Raw genomic sequence first — 19631 nt, 5'->3', positions numbered from 1 at the left:
CTTTTTTTGTCAATATTAGGCGGATGTATTAAAAAGTGGGGTAGCCTTTGTTTCTTGGATTTTCTTTGGCCGTCGGTGAGAGCTGGAATAGAGAGATTTTAAGAGGCATCTTGGAGTTCCGGGCATGTATTCATCAGTGCACATGTAGTTAGCTTTGCCCCCCCGTACACGATTCAGAACCTCTTTCTGCATTTGCATACTCATTACTTGCACATTCACTCGAATACCAAAAACAAACCCCTTTGAATAATTTAAGTAAGTAGATTTGATTATACCGATCGTATAACATCTAAGGAAATTCTGCTTGAGCATTGCATCGTCCGCAATGTTAACGTACTCCAAATCTCTCTTTGAATCACTTGTCCAATACTTTCCCCATTTTTTCACGCAATTAAATCAAATGCATATAGGCAAAGAAGAGTAGGAGGTGGTAGATTTAGCTAGACCTGTCAAAATGAGTTATATACCCATTTCTTAATCCATAATTGAAAAGCTAAGTTATTATATGAATTAATTATATTCAAGTACATAGATCGTAAATGGGTCTAGAATGATAGAACCCAAAAATAATTTAGATATTAAATAAGTTAATAATTTATTTAGACCAAACCTAACTTTACAATTTGATCTCACACTTGCTCGCTCGCTCATGAATTTTCCTAGATTGGGTAAATATAGTAGTGCTTTAGTAATAGGGATCAAGTAGGGTAAGCACTTCGGTTGGTTATACATCATTAAATTTGTATTGCGTTGAAAAAATTGAATCAATTTACATTGGATCATCTCCTACTTGACCTAATCCCCATCCAACCCACCTATTTTGACAGGTCTAGGATTAACAAGAAACGGAAGATTTTGCGGATTCGGAGTTATACTTATTTCAACGTGAAGAATAAGCGGAGCCCGTTTCGATCTTCGACCGACACAAAACGAGGGTTTCATCTCGACTTTTTTGGTCGCGTAAGATGCCCAATTCACGGGAGGTGAGATGCGCTGAAGACGGCCACAGGCAAAATCCCCTAATTTCCTCCGGCAATAGAGTTAGCGATTGTTGAATATTATTTTTTTAATCGGTACAACGAAAAAGGTGATATTCTCGATTCGATATGTCATAAAAAGCGAGTGAAAAAGTGCTATCCTGATTCTTGCATCATGCTGACGACCTCTTTTGCCCCGAACCTTTGGTCCGTCAAAGCAAAATCGAAACCGAAAAAGGGGGAAAAGAAAGAGCTTAAAAGAGGAAAAGAAGAAAAATTTGATGGTGAGAACATATGCTTTTAGTCCAGTTCATTTAATCGCAAGCAAATCCATTCACAGGGAAGCCTCAATAAAAAAAGGAAGAAGAAAAACGATCACACAAATTACAAAAAGGAGAAAAATGGGTAAGAAGCTTTCGAAATAAATAAAGTTGGGACAGATACGGCGTGCAAACAAGTATCGATTTAACACTTAAGTTCTAAAATTTTGATCTCTTGCATTTAAATCTTAAAGTTTGTCCCCGGCCGTTGTTCGCATGGATCCTCCCATTAGCAATATCTGGTTTTAGTGGACTGAGAAACCCATAATAATGGTCTTTTTAATTAATTTTTCTGGTGGTCCTGCGTAATGCATATGCATTTAACCCCATTCAAAAATTGACGGTCTTCCACGGACAGAACGTGTCTCTTGCATTTTGCGTGATGCATGGAAATTGATTCAATGTCCTTGTCCAAAGAAAAATACCCGACATATAATTTCGGTATTTATGTGGCGTAGATATTTGGAAGCATCATTTTGGAATCATAACTCATACTTTTAAAAATGTTTTTTTTTTATCGATTGACTATTGATCATCTGTCCAAGGACCACCAGGAAGTTTTATATCTTCAGCTTGATGTTGGCCTCGCGGGCCTAGCTAGACTTTTATTGCCGATGGCTATTGCAGAAAATATGGGTGTCTGGTCTTGGACTACGGTCTTTCTTTTCTTTTCTTTTTTTAATTTTTTAGGCGATAATTGCGCAAATAGTGTCTATTTATTATCTCTTTATTGGTCCCCTATTCCATAATTAGTGAAATAAAGGAGCCGGCAGATATTTCCTAGTTAAAAAATAAAAAAATAAACAAAATTTAGACACGTTAGCCGAGTCGAAACCCCCCACCGGGCTCACGTGGTATGCTGTTGACTTCCTTGATTAGCTTTAATTTATGGGTAGCAATAGAGGTCTTCAGTTGGACTTCTTTTTTCTAGGGTAGTCAGATCAACACTAGAGAACATTAAACTAAAATAAAATAAAAAATCTACGCCGCATAATAATTACATGTAAAATTTGTGTTTATGATGGATTTGACCAAGTTTCGCGAATTTTTCATATGTGATTGGCTTGATCCAATTAAATTCAATATAGACAATAACATATTCGTGTGCCATTAGCATACGACTAGTTTAATTCGAGAGAAAGGATGTCCCTAATGAACACTACATCGAAAATCAAATTATTTCATAGTAAGTGCTCTAAAAGACCTAGAACGACCTTTTAGTAAAATTAGTCCATAAAACACTCTGGAAAGATCAAGATCCACTTAGGATTCAAGATCAAGAAGATGGAAAGGTCAAATGGAAGATGTAGACCCACTTAGGATTCGTGATTTCATGCTCGGGATATAGATTAGTTGCTCTAATTAAATGGTATCTGACCGCCCATTAAAGATTAAAAAAGAAATCATTTTATAATCCGCATACCACGGTCTCGTAAGTGGGCTAACAAATCATCCCCTCCTTTGCCTAGCTGTCCCATTACATCGTAACTCTAGAAGCGTAACGTGGTCAGAGACTATCTTAACTTTGAAATATTTTGAAACTTTTCCCTCTTTTATTTTTTCCGACCAATAAAATGGTGTTCGTCCATTTGAAGAGAATGGTTTATTTATTTTCATTGAAAATGAATTATTTGAAAAATGATTTGTCTAAAAGTGATCACTCGTATTATTTACATAAAATGCATGACTGATAAGTATTTTAGTCGTTTATAAAAAAAAATATGCATAAATAATTTTCAATAATAAAAATATTTTCAATGATCTAATTACTTTTAAGCAATTCATTGCAATTGTTTAGCCACACACGACGGCCACTAGGTCAGAAGATGATTGTTTGGATATAAAAGAAAGGAACGACCCAAAAGGGAGTTGCCGTCTTTGGTAAATTTTGTTGTGCTTTCTCCATCTTGGTTCCCACTTTTTCGTTCAAGAGAAAAAGGCGCAATGACAGAACGTAGTTTACGTATCAGCGCCGACGCATTACATGCATGGAAAGCTAATGCATGCCACGCCCTGCCCTGCCCAGCAAAGCATGGCTACACGTTTCTAATGACATGAAACCATATATATAATACTATAACAATGTCAAAAAGTCAGAAATTTCTAATTTTTCACGAAAAATATTCAGATCATGCTCCTACGTATCGCCTCTGAGCTAAGTATATAACAGATGTTTCCGATCTCGCCTCACCAAGTCGAGTTTTGGCTTTTGCCCGACATTGTATTGAAGATTTCTTTATCGGGTGTAATAAAATGTGTCGAGATGGACCCGCAATCCCTTTTAATAAGCTCTATTTAAATCTCGTTGAGAAGCTATAATCTTTCAATCTATTGAAAAAATTACAATAATTAATTATGGCGACTTAAAAGTGCGAAATGTATGTACGTTTTGTGTATGGTGGATGTCACACATTTCGCATTGAATGGTAAAATTTCAAAGTCAAATTATACACGCGATATGCAAAAAATCAAACCGGGAACATTTTATGCATTAGTTAGAAGGCCGGTGGAAATAGAAATGGTAAATAACACAAATGTTGAACTTTGATTTGATATTTAATGTGATATTTAAAATTTTAATTTGTTCGATGTACTCCATGGACTTTTGGTATATTCATTTATGAATTATATGAAAATATTTAAAATAATCTCTAATAATAAATTAATTGAACGACAATATATAACATTGCATATAATTTAAGAATTATATTGAATATGTATTTGAAAAAAATTAAAATTCAAGAGTCACGGTACACATTGAATAAAAGTAGATGGATAATATTAAATATATTAAAAATTAAAAAATCACATCATATGGCAGCTTATTCCAATTGAAGTTTCGAAATCGGTCATGCCCTTATTCCAAATATTAAAGAGGAAGACGGGATAGCGGCGAGGGAACCCCACGATGGCAGCTTTTCTTCCTGTTTTCTTAGGTAGAATTGCACCGATCGGACACAGCGTTGTAAACCGGAATTTAATCCTTCTGACAGATTGCGCCGGGTCGGAAACATGGTACGGCCAACACCCCGAAATGTTTTTTTTTTTTCCTCCTTTTTTTGGGATAATTATCTTCTTTCATTTTTTGGTGCTCCAAGGTGTATGATTTCATGGGTGGGCCAGAATTCGTGAAATATTTTCCTAGTCCTCCTCGATACAGGTATGCGCCCCATCGATCGATTTCTGACCAATGACGTGCGCAAATTATATAACTCGGAAGTCTCAAGTGCTTCCAAATAAATCCCAAGTCAAATTATGCGAGGTGTGAAATTTTGACCAAGTAGAAAACAAAAATTTCAGAATCAATTTAAACGTGTCCTTAAACTTTTAGATTGTTGATTTTCACAAAATTTGTCATCATAGCATCATAATAAAACATCATCTCATCAAATCATTTGAGAGCCCTCGAGTCAACTTGCTAGTGCTAGATTTGAGTTGGACAAGTTTAGAAACTCGAGCTTATGACTTGATTGACAAGTAAGTTTTTGATATGAATTCGAAATAAAGTTTGAATACAAATCCCTCAATCAAATTTTTTTTTTTTTTTTTATAAAACCCCTCAATCAATTTAAAAACACTCTTTAGCTATTTCTTAAAATCCGTAACTATGCTTATTCCAATCTAATGAGATTAACAAAAAGATTCAGGTGCTCTATGATGTCCGTGATTTACTCAATCCGAACGCTTCTTAAACTCAAACCCAAATCTAATCAAGTATCGAAATTGGATCACGTGATGTACGGAGAGAATAAATTTCAAATATCTGTGAAATGTGACGGTACCTTGCTATTGGCATCGACTGCGTAATTTCAAATAATCACATCGATTATCCCGACGAGTTGAACCAACAAGTTGGGCTGGAGCGATGTCGACCGTAATCATGTCATCCGATGGAGAGCGCGGGGGGCCCCCATGCACCAAGCGCCAAGCGCCTGCCGCGGGTCCGTACGGAGCGACAAAATCACGTCCAGCTCATCCTTATCCCCCGCTAAACGCCGCCCCTCCCGCTTCCGACGTTCATTCGTCCGCTCGAAAAGGTCCAAAATTCCGCGTTAGTTTCGTTTCGTTTTCACTAATTTTTTTTAAAATTTTATTATTAAAATAAAAATCCCGCGTTCCCTCCACTCCAACGTAAGGAGATCCGATCCGGTGCGGCGCACCCCTCCCAGCGACCGGTTCGACCACCGGCGACCCGCCGGGCCGGTTCACCGACGGATGGGGAGGTGGCGGGGCCCACCGCTGGGCCCCACGCGCAGGTGTGTTTTTCGGGCGGAGCGGCTTGCGATGGGGCCCGCGCTTCGCCCTCCCATTTGACCTCAGCCGAGGTTTTTGTTTTTGTTTTTTTTTTTTTCGTTAGTAGTGCCTCGCAAAAGGTTGACCCATGCCGCATGTGGCCCATCTCTTTTTCTGCGTAATGTGAAAACAACAATCCCAGCTAGAGCCGCATTAAAAATCGTCGCGGTGGTCAAATTAGTATCAGATTAATTAAAAATTAGTATCGGATTAAAGTAAATATCATATAAGGAAGACATACCATTTCTCTTTTAAAGCTTACTAGATCGCTTGTTTCATCCATTTTACGGACGTGATTCTCAATCGAATCATATTAACGTATATTTTTCGAGTTACCCATCGAATATGCTTAATGAAATGGCCCGATTAATAAAAATGTCGATGTAAATTTAAAAACGGAAATGCTTTGTTTAAATGGTTAACTTAACAAGTTTTTATACTGAGGCTTTCTTTTATAAAATTGATCTCATCACATCTATTCTATGTAATTTGAAAACCCTCGCTGTACGCAAGCATTAAATAGGACCAATTCCATAATTGAATTCTAAGCATTATTTAGCCCTAACTTTACTCCGTTGCACCACTGGCCCGAGTCCTTTTCGGTCTGTTCGTGGGAAAAAGGTATTTAATCTACGCGTCTAACGGATTACGATGTATTCTTTTTTTATTATTCTTTGTTAGTCGCGCGGTGTCGATCCAATACATTCTACGAACTAATTTAACAAAACCTCATTTGATTCCGTTCCAGATTCGCTTACAAGATGTTGCCATCTTTAATTTTTTTTTGTTGAAAAAACCCTTTTTAATTATATCGATAAAAGCAAAAGGGTAATTAAAATATTTTATCCGGGGGTTCGCTTTGTAAAATTCCGAATGGACGTAGCACCAGCGGGAAGCCGCCCTCGAAATGATTAGGATCGGTAATTCAGGTTGAAGCCCTGCCTCGGACGTGATGATTACCCCTTTTCGAGTGCTGGAAAGCTACTCGAGTTAAAATCATTTTTCACAGGCATTATCACCGGATGAATGAACAGGGGAGAGTCCAAGGTTTTTTTTTTTCTTTTTCTTTTTTTGGGCAGGGAGGGTGTCATTAGAGTCGAAAGTTGTTGACAGGAAGAGGAAAATGATGAAAACGTTGTGATGGGCAATCGGCTTTTTGGACCATGAAACATTTATATTTTAATTTGTGATTTTTCATAATCGCAATTTTTTCGAAGAGATCCAAAGATGAACCTGCGAAAATATATCTTCTTTTGATGTGGGGAATTCACCTGCTTGTCATTTGGGTCTTTTTTGCTTTGTTTCATTATGGTGATTCTCCGTGATTTTTTTATTTATTTATATAAGATTTGAATTTGGATTTGATTGAGAGGTCATGTTAAAGATATATGGATGATTTCAATCGCAATGATGAAAATATTTTATGTTTATTATTTTTAAAGATACACTTGTCCGATTTGAAATAATTATAAGACATCCTCTTAACCTCTTTTGATATATTATTTTTTACTCATACAATGCCATTAAAAGAATAGGATGATTATGATGAAAATGGAAAAGAATATCTCAACCCGAATCTAAAAAAAGTTCTTTAAATCCGATTGAATCGAAGTTGAAATGCCGGGTGTCCCAGATCGACCTGCTTCCATCGAATGAAGATCGAGGCTGCGTCTTTAAGGCATACCCATTTTCAATTTGGCTTGCTGGAGTTGAAGAAACAACTCAAGTCCAGACCTTTATAGAGAGAAAGAGGAGAGAGAGAGAGAGAGAGAGAGAGGTTCACCATTATTGTATTTTTTTTTTTTTAACAGCGATTCAATAGAATACTGTTTTCAGGCCTTCACGAGCTCTGTCGCGACTGGAACGACGGGACTGCTTACAAAATCTCCCTTCGCACTCGCCTCGTCCACTCCCCGCTTACACCTCCAGCTTCCCCCACCATCTCACAGAGAGAGAGAGAGAGAGAGAGAGAGAAGCCGGAGGAATCTCCCGAGAGCCATCGCAATCGGGACTGCAGTCCGGCTCGAGGCTGCCCCTCCCGGAAGATTTCGGTGCTGCACTCGGTGGTGCGACTGTAGATGAAGAAGCTCCGTCCTCGTCCCGCGTCGTGGGTCGTCGAGTGAGCTGATCTTTATCCGAGCAGGTCTCTCTCTTTCTCTCTCTCTCCGTGTTCTTTTTCTGTTCTTTTTTTCTGGGTCGCTGTTTTTTTTTTTTCCTTTCGAGCTTTTGGGGGGGTGGTACGGCTTTCTGTTTCGGCGGATGCCGAACTTTGAGCTCGTGACGAACTCGCCGCAAGTGAATTCTTCCAGTTCGTCTGCTTTTCTTTTCCTTTCCTTTTTGCCTTTTGATAAATAGAGATTCTGCTATTGGGTAGTCCTCCAATCCGACAAATGCATTTGCTCTTTTTTTTTTCTTGATTTTGTCTTGGTTGGTCTCTATCCTTATCCGAATTTTCGAGTTGCTTCCTCGTGCGTTTTCGATTTTGTTCCATAACGAAACACCGTGCTCTGCCTCGTACATGGATCTAAGCTTGCTACTGTCTTTAGCACCGATCTGGTGGTGGTTCCTTTGATTGCGGCACGCGCTCTCTGGTCGTGTCCGGCCGACCCCATGGACTTCTTGATTGATCCAGTTGCATTTGGCGTCTTGGGTCCTGTTGGGTCATTGATTCTTGGCGTTGTGCTTCTTCTCTCGATGCGTCGTGCTTGAGTGAAGTGCGCTCGAGTTCATCTCGCTGAAAAAGCTACTATTTTTTTTTCTGTCCAGCTTCGTTTGGTGAAGATTCAGGCGAGAAATGTCGAGGCCGCTGCATAGGGGAAGTTCCGCAGCGCGGATCTCCGGCGGCAGCCAAGATTTGTGGGATTCCCAGATGAAGGACAGAAGTGAAAAGGAAGATTTGAGTAGAAGAGATTCTTCTGACCAGAGCTACCCGCCGCTAAAGTTCGCGTCGCAGTTACTTCACCCGAGTAACTCCCCTTCTAAGTTCACTAATCTCGAGAATGGCTTCGCATCCGATCCATGCTCTGCCGGGAGTCCTAGGAAGCGGCACCATTTGATAATGCTTGCTCTGAGATCCAGTCTTTTCCTGATTGTAATTCTTGCTGTTACCGGATCGCTTTGGTGGACAATTTCCATTTCGACCTCTTCCAGAGGCCATATAAACCAGCACTACAAGGATCTCCACGCTCGAGTTCTTTCAGATTTGTGGGACATAGGGGAGCTCTCCCTTGGGCCGACAAAGTTGAGAGAATTGGAAGCTTGTCCTGATGAGTTTGAGAATTATGTTCCGTGCTATAATGTTTCAGAAAATGTTGCTCTGGGCTATTCGGATGGAAATGAGTTTGAGCGACATTGTGGGCATTCTGTCAAACAGCATTGTTTGGTTGTTCCACCGACAAATTACAAAATCCCTTTGAGGTGGCCCACTGGGAAAGACATTATCTGGGTTCCAAATGCTAAAATTACTGCCCAGCAGGTACTCTCTTCGGGGAGCTTGACCAAGAGGTATGTGGACATGCTAATAATATCGCTAGTTTTATCACACTTCTATTTCCCTTAATATGATTAATTTCCCTTCCATTGCCTTTCTAGGATGATGATGCTAGAGGAAGAGCAGATTTCTTTCCGTTCAGCTTCTCTAATGTTTGATGGCGTGGAAGACTATGCTCAGCAAATAGCAAAAATGATTGGTCTTAGCAATGAATATGAACTTACCAAAGCTGGGGTAAGTGGAGATATTATTCATCCATTGATTATTAGTCCCACCTGCGTCGATGGATTGTGTTATCTATTGTTTCTATTTACCTCCTATAGATACTGTTGCACTTATTATCATGTTTAATGCTCTCCAGTTTCAGTGGGATGATGGTGATGTTAGATGCATAAAACCAAATTCAAGATATACAGCGTTTCTGGCCAAATTCATCTTCCTTGTGATTTCATTGCAGCTAAATCAAAACGTAACTGGCCCTAAGATGAGATAATCCATGAGTACTAAAAAGGAAATATTCATCTTCTAATTTCTTCCTGTTAGGTCTCATGGAAAAAGGAACTTTGTCTTGCACTGCGTGCCGGCATTGCTATTAGCTGGATATCTGAAATTGTAGTTATTCATTACAGTCTCGTGTTAAAAGACGGCATATTATATGCCAATTGACAATTTTCATATTTTAGTTCTGAAAGCTTTTACTTCTACATCCTACTTTTTGTTTAATCACTATATGTTGCCAAGAGCATGTTGATCATATATTTTCACTTGCTTGTACTTCTCTTTGAGCTTTTCCTTGTGTTGATTTTCAGGTTAGAACAATCTTGGATATAGGATGTGGTTATGGTAGTTTTGGAGCCCATCTCTTCACCAAACAACTCTTGACTATGTGCATCGCAAACTATGAGACTTCTGGAAGTCAGGTTCAACTGACCCTTGAAAGGGGTCTTCCGGCAATGATCAGTTCACTTAACACAACCCAGTTGCCATACCCTTCTCTTTCATTTGACATGCTGCATTGCTTAAGATGTGGGATTGATTGGGACCAAAAAGGTGCCTCTTGATACTTTTGTTAAAGCATAGTCTACTTGTAATATCTTTCACATGAAACATCTGTCTAACCAGCATGATTTACGTATAATGAATAACTTTGTGGCTTACTCTTGGAAGAGTGTTAGAGAAAATGGGGTCTCATTTATTACTATGCCTACTAGGCAAAAAAGCATCTCTTTGAGTTTGTTTGAGGTCCACTCACAAATATTAGATTAAATGCAATGAAATTTTTTTCTTACTTATTTGTTTTGATATCCTTTGAGCTCTGTATAATGTCCAGGATAGGCCCATCAAAAGATTAGAGCTTAGATCCACCCTTAAGGAAGTTTTTATGAAATCAGTAATAGAAGTTATCTCTCCTATAAACTGAGCTACTTTTGTTACTTAATGCGGAATCATGATACTTCCTGATTGGAATATAAATGGAAGAAAGTCTCAGCCAGATAGCATTTTTGGTTTCTATATTGCTTATCAAGTGTTTTCAATGTTGATTTAGAGCAATATGTGTAGGTTGAGCAGTTTTCCTTCTATGAATACTTTAAATTAATTTAAGCAAGTCATCAGGACTCGTTTTTGCTTTCTTACTGACCATTTATATGAATGGATCGTGTTGAGGTGCTGTAGTCATATCTACATCTGTGCATTCAACTATTATTTCTACAAGGAGATCATCAAATGCCACAGAAATGTAGACAAACTTCAGCTACCAATGCTTTTTGTGTGAACTTATTATGAACGAGAGGTAGAATAATCTTAAGTTTTCCAAAGAGGTTTACCATAGCATTAATGTATTGATTGGCAAGGCAGCTAGATAACATTCTCTTGCAATTAGAATATCTTGATGTATTTTAGATGTTGGAACTAAAACGAAAACTCACTCATTTCCTGTTACTGTGCTTTCTATACTCTTATCGCTTGTATTCCTCCTCTATCTGTAGATGGAAAGTACCTGTTAGAAGCAGATCGAGTTCTTAAACCTGGTGGATATTTTGTCTGGACTTCCCCAATTACAAATGCTCATGGGAATACTCGTATTAAAGTATATAAGAAACGGTGGAAGTTCATTCAGGATTTTGCTGAAAGTCTGTGCTGGGAGTTGTTATCACAGCAAGATGAAACTGTTGTATGGAAAAAGACTAGCAAAACAAGTTGTTATAGTTCCAGGTAAGGCAATCTTCATGGATGTTTACGTTGGTGTTCGTGACATCTGTTGCTTGCAAACCCAAATATATGCATATAGATATCTGGCACATTAAGATCTTCCTAGCCCTGTAATGCTTACATTTAATGCTTAAATAAGCAGGAACCCTGGTTTGGGCCCTCCAATCTGCAGTAAAGCCCAAGATGTAGAATCTCCTTCCTACCGCCCGCTTCAAGGGTGTATTGGAGGAACTAGAAGCAAGCGGTGGATCCCTATAGAAGAAAAGACAACTTGGCCTTCTAGGGCTAATTTGAATGTGACTGAACTTAAGCTTTATGGTAAACTTATACTGTAATTTCAGCATTTTTTTTGTAGGTGGTTATTGCATCAAGTCATGAATGATGATGAGATAATTTGTAATGCATTATGTCAGGTCTGCATCCAGAAGACTTTTCCGAGGACACAGACAACTGGAAAGCAGCTGTCCGTGAATATTGGTCTCTCTTGTCGCCATTGATATTCTCGGATCATCCTAAAAGGCCTGGAGATGAAGATCCCTCACCACCATATAACATGGTTCGCAATGTACTGGACATGAATGCTCATTTTGGTGGTTTTAATGCAGCATTGCTCGAAGCAGGAAAATTTGTTTGGGTCATGAATGTGGTCCCAACTGGTGCTCCCAACTACCTGCCAATGATTCTTGACAGAGGCCTTGTTGGTGTGCGGCATGATTGGTAATTTGGCCTCTTTCTTCTAACCTTACTTCCTGTTATGTCTATGGAAATTTTTATCCCAAGGACTATTCTTGTCCAGCTTAGGATTCTATCTGAATTGGTGGGAGGAGGAGAAATTTTTCACAGCTATTCGTTAACATCGTACATTTAAGAGAAGATGACTTTCAGAGTTATTTGTAACATTGGACACTCTTTTACAATTTTGGCCAACAAGAGATTAGACATTGAAAGTCTTGAAAATGGCAAGAAAATCTTGGATCCAGTAGGCCATGCATTCTGGCAACGTATCACTGAAGCAGGGTTTCGGAGCCTTATGCAGTGAAGCCCATCAATTTTTGCTTGCAGTATGAGATGGGAGCATTCAGTTGTGAGGCTAGAAGAAGTACAATGCCAGTTTGTTTGGAAAATCTGACACTGAATATAACTGTTGTTTGCTGGAAAGAAAAAGAGTATAATTGTAGAGCAGAATATGAAAACATGTCCTGGCACTATAAATAATGCACAGTACCAATTATCTGGATGATACTACTTATCAACCGTTGGCAAAATTTCGTATATATGCTCACAAGTTCACGTGTTCTCATCAGTTGATTTTGCCTTCCCTCACAGGTGTGAAGGATTTCCAACATACCCCAGAACCTATGATATGGTTCATGCGTCAGGACTTCTCTCCCTTGAAAATAGCCAGAATCGCAGATGCTCAATGCTTGATCTTTTTGCTGAGATTGACCGAATACTTCGTCCTGAGGTACCACCTCTCTCTCTCTCTCTCTCTCTCTCTCTCTCCCTCTCCCTCTCCCCAAACAGATTTCTCTCTCAGTCCTTTCTTTTGCTGGTGAAAGTAAGGATTTCGCCTCTTGATGTTTCCAAGGTTTTTGTTCATGAAGTAGATCCTATATGGTTAAAATGACAGACGTGTGCTCATGCAGTAATGACACCATTTTTGGCAACAAAATAATTCTGTCTTTTTGCTTCTCCATTTCCAAGCAACAAAATTCATATATGTAACCATATAAATGACGAATATGAATTACAAACTTCTGTAGCCCCTTCCTCATCTCTAGTGGCCATAAATACATGTTGGTCGAGGGGTTTGGTTACTGCTGCAGCTACTTCCACTTGATCTCTTTATACTTCACATTCGATCAGTGATTGTATTCTAGGCTAGCCAATTGCCCTTCATCCTGACATACACATAAATCAAAGCCCATGACTGAAGACTGCATGATGAGATTTGACATTTATATTTGATGTGTTTTTAATGTGGAGCATCTTCCCCACAAATTATGCCTCTTTGACACGGACTTGCAGACTTATTAGTAGCATGGCCATATTAAATAATCATTAATATTGGCCTGTCATTAATCTTTTGGAAGTAATCCAATGTTAAGAGTTTTGATGTTTCTTGAGAATTGTCCAGTGAGTTGCCTTGTTTCTTAGATCACTTGTTCTGCCATAGCATCCATGAGAAGATTACAGAGTGGCTAAGCAGCTATCTCCTAATTGTTTGTCCTTGGGGATGATAATCATACAAAAAGGCTGCAATCCCACTATACCATCTCTCAGCAATACCACAAGACTGTCTCTCAAAAATCAACTTTTTAAGATTTTCTTCCTTACATCTGCAATTAGTTAATCTGCCATTCCTTTCATACCTTGACTGTCGGTGCTCTCACATCAATCGCTTTGATGATATCTGGTCGATTTGCTGATTCTGGCTGGTCTGCTGTATTCATTTCAAGCTGGACAAACTATTATGCAAATGCAAATGGGTATTTGCATTTAGCATAGCATGTGGTAGAAAATTCACACCTCAGGAGGTTTCCATGATAGCAAAAGTTGTAGATATGATTCTTTCGGCCATCTAGCAGACGCCATCCCAAGATGTGTATACTTTGTTGGCAATGAATGTGCTCACAAGTCATTAATCTTGCTTGTTTGCTCAATTCTTTTCTGCTTTATTGATTGATGCAGGGTTGGGCGATATTCCGCGATACTACTTCCCTTATTGAGTCGGCGAGAGCCCTGTCCACGCGATTCAAGTGGGATGCACGAGTTATAGGAATCGAGAGCAACACTGATGAGAGACTCCTCATCTGCCAGAAACCATTTTTGAAGAAGCCATCGAGCTAGTTATACGCTACATTGGAACGCATGAAGTTTCGTTCAGATTGGATTGCATTCCTTGGCTTCAGTTTCTTAATTTCAAACATACTACTATTCTATGAAGGACGACTACCCGTTCCAAACGAAGACAAGATAAGCCCAAAAAGGTAATAGGAAACAGGTGAAATCTTTGGTGGATACAAAACAGGTGAAATCCTTGGTGGATACCAATCACAATACAACTCCTACGGAGCCGTAAGGCGGGCGTGGGGACTTTGTAATTATGCCATTTGAGGCGCTCCACAGTTGAGAAATATAGGGTTCAATTCTTTATTATGATGTGTCATTGTAACTATTTACCAAGACAGAGGTTGATTAAGATTTTGCATAGATAATCAGAAGAATAAAGCAATCTGCCTTTTGCTGTAAAATGCTTCGAATTACATCCAAAGGGATTCTGTCCCCCATTCGATTTCTCAATTTCGAAATGTTCTTCCTCTGTCATTCAAGTTCACATGCCTAGACTCCAGCCAAAAAGAGGACAAGGTGGTTCTTCTTCCTTACATGGCTTGAGTTGTGCTGTACAGAAGGAATTCTTCGTCTACTCAAATGGATTTTCGTTTGAACTGACGAGGGACAGAGTTATAGCTCGACATCGTGCAGTTGCGTTCCCTTCCAAAATTTTATTACAGAAGATGTAGCTTAATAAAATGAGATAAATGAGATAAATAGTTCATAAATTTTGATTAAATATGCAATGATTTTGAACTTTATTTTATGTGATTGCTCAATTTTAATTCAATGTACAATGTGATTTTGAATTTTTAATTTTTTAATATTATTTTCGAAATTTTAGTACATATTCATACAATTTCCCAAACTATATGAAAAGTCTAATGTTGTTTCTGAATTTAAATTAATAATTAGATAATATTGAATATTTTAATATAGTTTGAGAATTATTTTGATCATTCGGTAAAATGAATTAAAATTTAGGATCACATTATATGTTAAAGTAAAATTTAAGCATCATATTGAATAAATTCAAGGGTTAATACCTTGAAAAGTTCTAAACTAATAAATTTATAATAAATTATTTTTTGATTTTCAAATTGATATTTTTGATAAATTCACCAAAAATTCCAAATTGATATATTTTTGATAAATTTACCAAAAATTGGTATTTATGATAAATTTACTCTTCATTAGTTTTCTTTAAATTTTACAAGTTAAATGACGCGTGACAATTTTACGCTCTGTTTGTCATGATTTATAATTTTTGTGTTTTTTTTGTGGTATTAATCCAATTTAGCGGAGAGTATATTCTTTATATTTATTATAAATTTATCAATTTGAGGTTTTTTGATATCAAATAAATTAGTTTGAGATTTTTATTAAAAAAATTAGTTTGGGGTAAATTTATCATAAATGTATTGGGTTTTTTATGGTCAGTTGGAGTAAATTTGTTATAGTGTATCATTTTAGAATTTCTTACGGTCAAAAAAATAATTTGAGTAAATTTGTAGCATGTGTATTTGGGCTTTTTCAGTTATTAACCTGAATTCAAAGGCCATAACATTTGTGCCATTTTCTCCGGCAAAAAATGGGTAAATCTATACTATAGTAGCTCCAAGCATCCGCAGCAGAGCAGCTCCGTCTGCTCCTTCGTCGCTCCATCCATGGCGTGGCGCGCCATCTCCTTCTTCTTCAAAACCCCGGCCCCCAAACCCTCCGCCGCCCGAAACCCTAGCCTCCTCGCCGCCGCCGCCGCCTCCCCGTTCTCCACCTCCTTCCTCAAGACCAAGCTCCCCAAGTCCCTCCGCAAGAAGCGCAAGAACCCGGAGGACTCCCCCCGCACCAAGCCCGTCCAGACCCTCCCCAACCGCCTCCCCGCCCTCGAGTCCCTCGTCGCCCGCGACGCCCGCTTCCGCTTCCTCTCCCGGTGCCGCGCCTTCCTCGCCCGGCAGCCGGAGCGCGTCCTCCGCCTCGACGACGCCGGCAAGCTCCACCGCGAGCTCGGCTTCCCCCGGGGACGCAAGGTCGTCCGCTCCCTCCAGCGCCACCCGCTCCTGTTCGAGACGTACCGCCACGCCGACGGCAAGATGTGGTTCGGGTTCACGGCCCTCATGGAGGAGCTGCTCGAGGAGGAGCGGCGGATCGCGGACGCGATGGAGGCGGACCGGGTCGGCAAGGTGCGGAAGCTGCTCATGATGTCCGCCGACAAGCGAATCGCGCTGAGTAAGATTCATCACTGCCGGGCCCTGTTCGGGATTCCGGAGGATTTCAGGGATAGGGCTTTGAAGTATCCGGACTACTTTAGGGTGGTTGCGGATGACGATGGGAGGCGAGTGCTCGAGCTCGTGAATTGGGACCCGCATTTGGCGGTGAGCGAGATCGAGAGGGAGTTCGTGGCCGATGAAGATCGGGCGAAGAAGGCCTTTCGATTCCCCGTGAAGCATAACAGGGATTTGGATTTGGACGCCGACGACGCGAGGAAGCTTAATCTGTTGAACACGCTGCCGCTCGTTTCGCCTTACTCGGACGGGGCGAGTTTGGATTTGTGGACTCTGGAGGCGGAGAAATATAGGGTCGGCGTGCTGCACGAGTTCTTGAGCTTGACGTTGGAGAAGAGGGCGTCGATACACCATATCGTCGAGTTCAAGGAGGAGTTCAGCTTGACCAAGCATACTTACCAGATGCTCTTGAAGCAGCCCAGGACTTTCTATTTGGCGGGAACGGAGATGAACTGGGTAGTTTTCCTGAAGGATGCTTATGATGAGAACGGTGTTCTGATCAAGAAAGACCCGCAGGTGTTGTTCAATGAGAAGTTGTATGAGTATGCTGAAATGACGAAAATGGAACCAGGAATGAGGATATAGATGACTGGAATGAGTTATGACAGTTTTGAAATTTTGAGCATTGGCATTACGGCAGATGGAGAGTAAGTCCTCAATTTGGAGATTGGAAGGATGGTGGCAGAGGCCATTCCCCTTCTGCTCTTGTGGCAGTGAGGACTTTTCGCTGTCAAGCTTCTGAGTTCACAGTATACGCCGTGTAATGTTGTTGAGAAAGGTCTTACGGACTGTCTCATGGTGGATTCTCTGTTTACTGGCAGAGAGATCTCGACAAGTGAAGAGTTGGTAATGTGGATTAAGTTTCTTTACTATTCTCCAAATGCTCATAATTAATGAGGATGTCTTTAGGGGAAATCCACAACAGTTTGGGTGAACGATGAGGCTTGTAAAACTGCAGAGTGCTTCGCTGTCAATCTGATCTTTTGGAAGGCTGACCGGATCATTGATTTCGTGTGGGGAGGAACATGTAATTGCCTTTCTTCTATTCAAATTTGAGCCGAGTTCATGGCATTATTTCAGTGAATCGTATGGGGCTCATCATAAATAATATGTGTCAGATTGACTGCTCCAGTCTTGTACTTCTTGGAATGCAATTGTAACAACTTAGTGGTTTCATGTAATTTTTGTCATGAGCTAGCAAACCGAACTAAAATCTGTCTTCTCTTTTTGTCAGAGTTGTCATATGTATACAGAGATCCAAAGACTAAAATGGAGGTTGTGCATTAGTTGTATTAGGTCCTTCAATTATTGCTGCTCGCTGGTCACCTGTCTTATTCATGTTTGTTAATGTAACTCGTAAATTACTTGGAGGAAGATGAAGTTATTCAGAAGGGGTAAGAGGTTCTTCCTTCTGCCGATTCCCTACACTTTCTGGTTTTCGCAGTTCACATGACTCTGTGAGGGTCGGTTTTGATGTTTGTCACTAAATATTCGACCAAGGGTGGTTGTTGGAAACTTGGAATGCAGCAAGGATAGCACAATTCACATCTAGACGTGTATCCGGAAACTGTCTTGTGATATATGTGACAAAAAGCACCTTGCATTGTTTACTAGTTTCAAATAATAAGTTTAGCATTTCCTCGATGATTTAGTTAGTGGTTGTAGATTCCCTCATCCAGCTAGGTTGTGGTTTTATCCCGTGCCTATGTGCTTTGGATTTGGGATCTTTACCGCAGTCTGTACTCTGTAGCTCACTTTTACAGCATTATTCCATTTCACAAGACTGTAATATGATCAGTTGTCCTCAGGTTTCTTGCATCCAGCTAGATATTTCTTGCTGTGTTATCAGGATTGTTTGGCAATAAAGGAGGCTCTTCTCAGTAGCTCTCATCAAAATGCATATTGACAGAAGAAAATCTCCAACGACTAACCGTATCAGGTACTAGAGATGGAAGTAGTTGGGAGTACCATATTAAATGGCGATGTCAGAAAATTTAAGCACTGAATTTCAAGTTGCTGAGAGTAGATGAAAGTTGTTTGGTAGAGTTAAAAGGTTGGTCACTAAATAAATTACATAACCCCTTTGTTATTCACTCTATCATGTTCTAGGGCTACTACTGTTTGATGGTGCCAAAGTTCAGTAGGTTTTAGCAACTGAACTTAGAGAAGATGACCGCTTTGGAGAACCTAATGAATCATACTCGTTCTTTTGGAGAGCCAAACTAGAAGGTTATCCACCTCTCTTGTCTTAGAAAATAGAGTTGCTTTTCTTCATCAGATAGCATTCACCATTAATGGCTGGACTCTTAAGATCGAGGTTAAAGTGTAGCCCAAATCCGCCCATGATATGAATTTTATGCATAAAACTATCAAGCCGGCCTTGGGCCGAACCAGGCTTTTTAATTCACAAAAAGAAATGTAAATTTAAATTATTCAATAAAAGTTCGTCTATATTATTTTATAAGTTAAAAAGACAGGGAAAATTTCAAAAAGGGATCTAAAGTGCTATTATTTTCTCAAATAAGAACTCGGAGTGTACCTTGTTTTAAATAAGAACTTGCAATGATGTTATTTTCTTAAACAAGAGCTTGAAGTGGATGTTATTTTAAATGAAAACCTAAAATGATTATATTAATTTCAAATAAAGACTTGACTTTCCTGATTAATGGTATTTTCATCATTTGCCATTCCCCCTCCTTTTTTTTTTTTTTTTTCTAGTTATTCTTCCTTTTCGTCGATGGCCAACCAGCCACCGGTGATGCCAATAGAGGGTTGGGTGAGGGTCGCCCACACCGGCCATAGGCGAGGGACACTCTCACCTAGGGGCCATCCTTGAGGTTGGCCATTCACCGGCCCTAGGTGAGGTTGACCCTCACCATATTGGCCACTAGTAAGGGTCGATGAGGGTTGTCACCCGTTGGCGAGGGTGGTTGAGCCCTTACTTGGGCTTCATTTGTGGCCGATGAAGGCTGGGTGACCTCATCGGCCATTGGCGAGGGTGGTCGAGCCCTCATCTAGGGCAGGCAAGGCCGACCCTCGCTAGATCTAGCAAGGGTGGCCTTGCCCGTAGTCGGGGAGGTCATCCAGCCCTCATCGGTCGTAGGGGAGGCCACCCTTGCCGATCTGGTGAGAGCCAACCTCGCGAATGGCCTTGGGCGAGGGTCACCTCGCCTGTGGTTGACGTGGGTGGCCCTTGCCCAGCCTTCTGTGAGCATCGTTGATG

At 40.0% G+C, this 19631-nt stretch overlaps 2 protein-coding genes across 3 annotated transcripts; both read left to right on the top strand.

The window, feature by feature from the left end:
• The first annotated feature begins 7222 nt into the window (after positions 1 to 7222).
• LOC104447957 (probable pectin methyltransferase QUA2) lies at positions 7223 to 14580 on the top strand. Of its 2 annotated transcripts, XM_039310162.1 has the most exons (10): positions 7223 to 7733; positions 8357 to 8442; positions 8485 to 9094; positions 9182 to 9314; positions 9890 to 10130; positions 11069 to 11294; positions 11434 to 11609; positions 11705 to 12008; positions 12618 to 12756; positions 13983 to 14580. In XM_039310162.1, the coding sequence occupies exons 2-10, from the start codon at positions 8385 to 8387 to the stop codon at positions 14139 to 14141; spliced, it is 2046 nt and encodes a 681-aa protein (XP_039166096.1). In that variant the 5' UTR covers positions 7223 to 7733; positions 8357 to 8384; the 3' UTR covers positions 14142 to 14580. The 2 variants fall into 2 exon arrangements, with proteins under 2 accessions (XP_039166096.1, XP_039166095.1); XM_039310161.1 differs by having other exon boundaries at positions 8357 to 9094.
• Positions 14581 to 15733: 1153 nt separating this feature from the next.
• LOC104451193 (protein WHAT'S THIS FACTOR 1, chloroplastic) lies at positions 15734 to 17826 on the top strand. The gene has a single exon (XM_039310163.1). It carries the CDS (start codon positions 15794 to 15796, stop codon positions 16991 to 16993), a length of 1200 nt encoding a protein of 399 aa, XP_039166097.1. The 5' UTR covers positions 15734 to 15793; the 3' UTR covers positions 16994 to 17826.
• Positions 17827 to 19631: the final 1805 nt, after the last annotated feature.

Source organism: Eucalyptus grandis, chromosome 3 (genome assembly GCF_016545825.1).
Source record: "Eucalyptus grandis isolate ANBG69807.140 chromosome 3, ASM1654582v1, whole genome shotgun sequence".
NCBI classification, from domain to species: domain Eukaryota; kingdom Viridiplantae; phylum Streptophyta; class Magnoliopsida; order Myrtales; family Myrtaceae; genus Eucalyptus; species Eucalyptus grandis.
The sequence above is the reverse complement of the archived record's forward strand: the minus strand, read 5'-3'. Positions and strand labels throughout refer to the sequence as shown.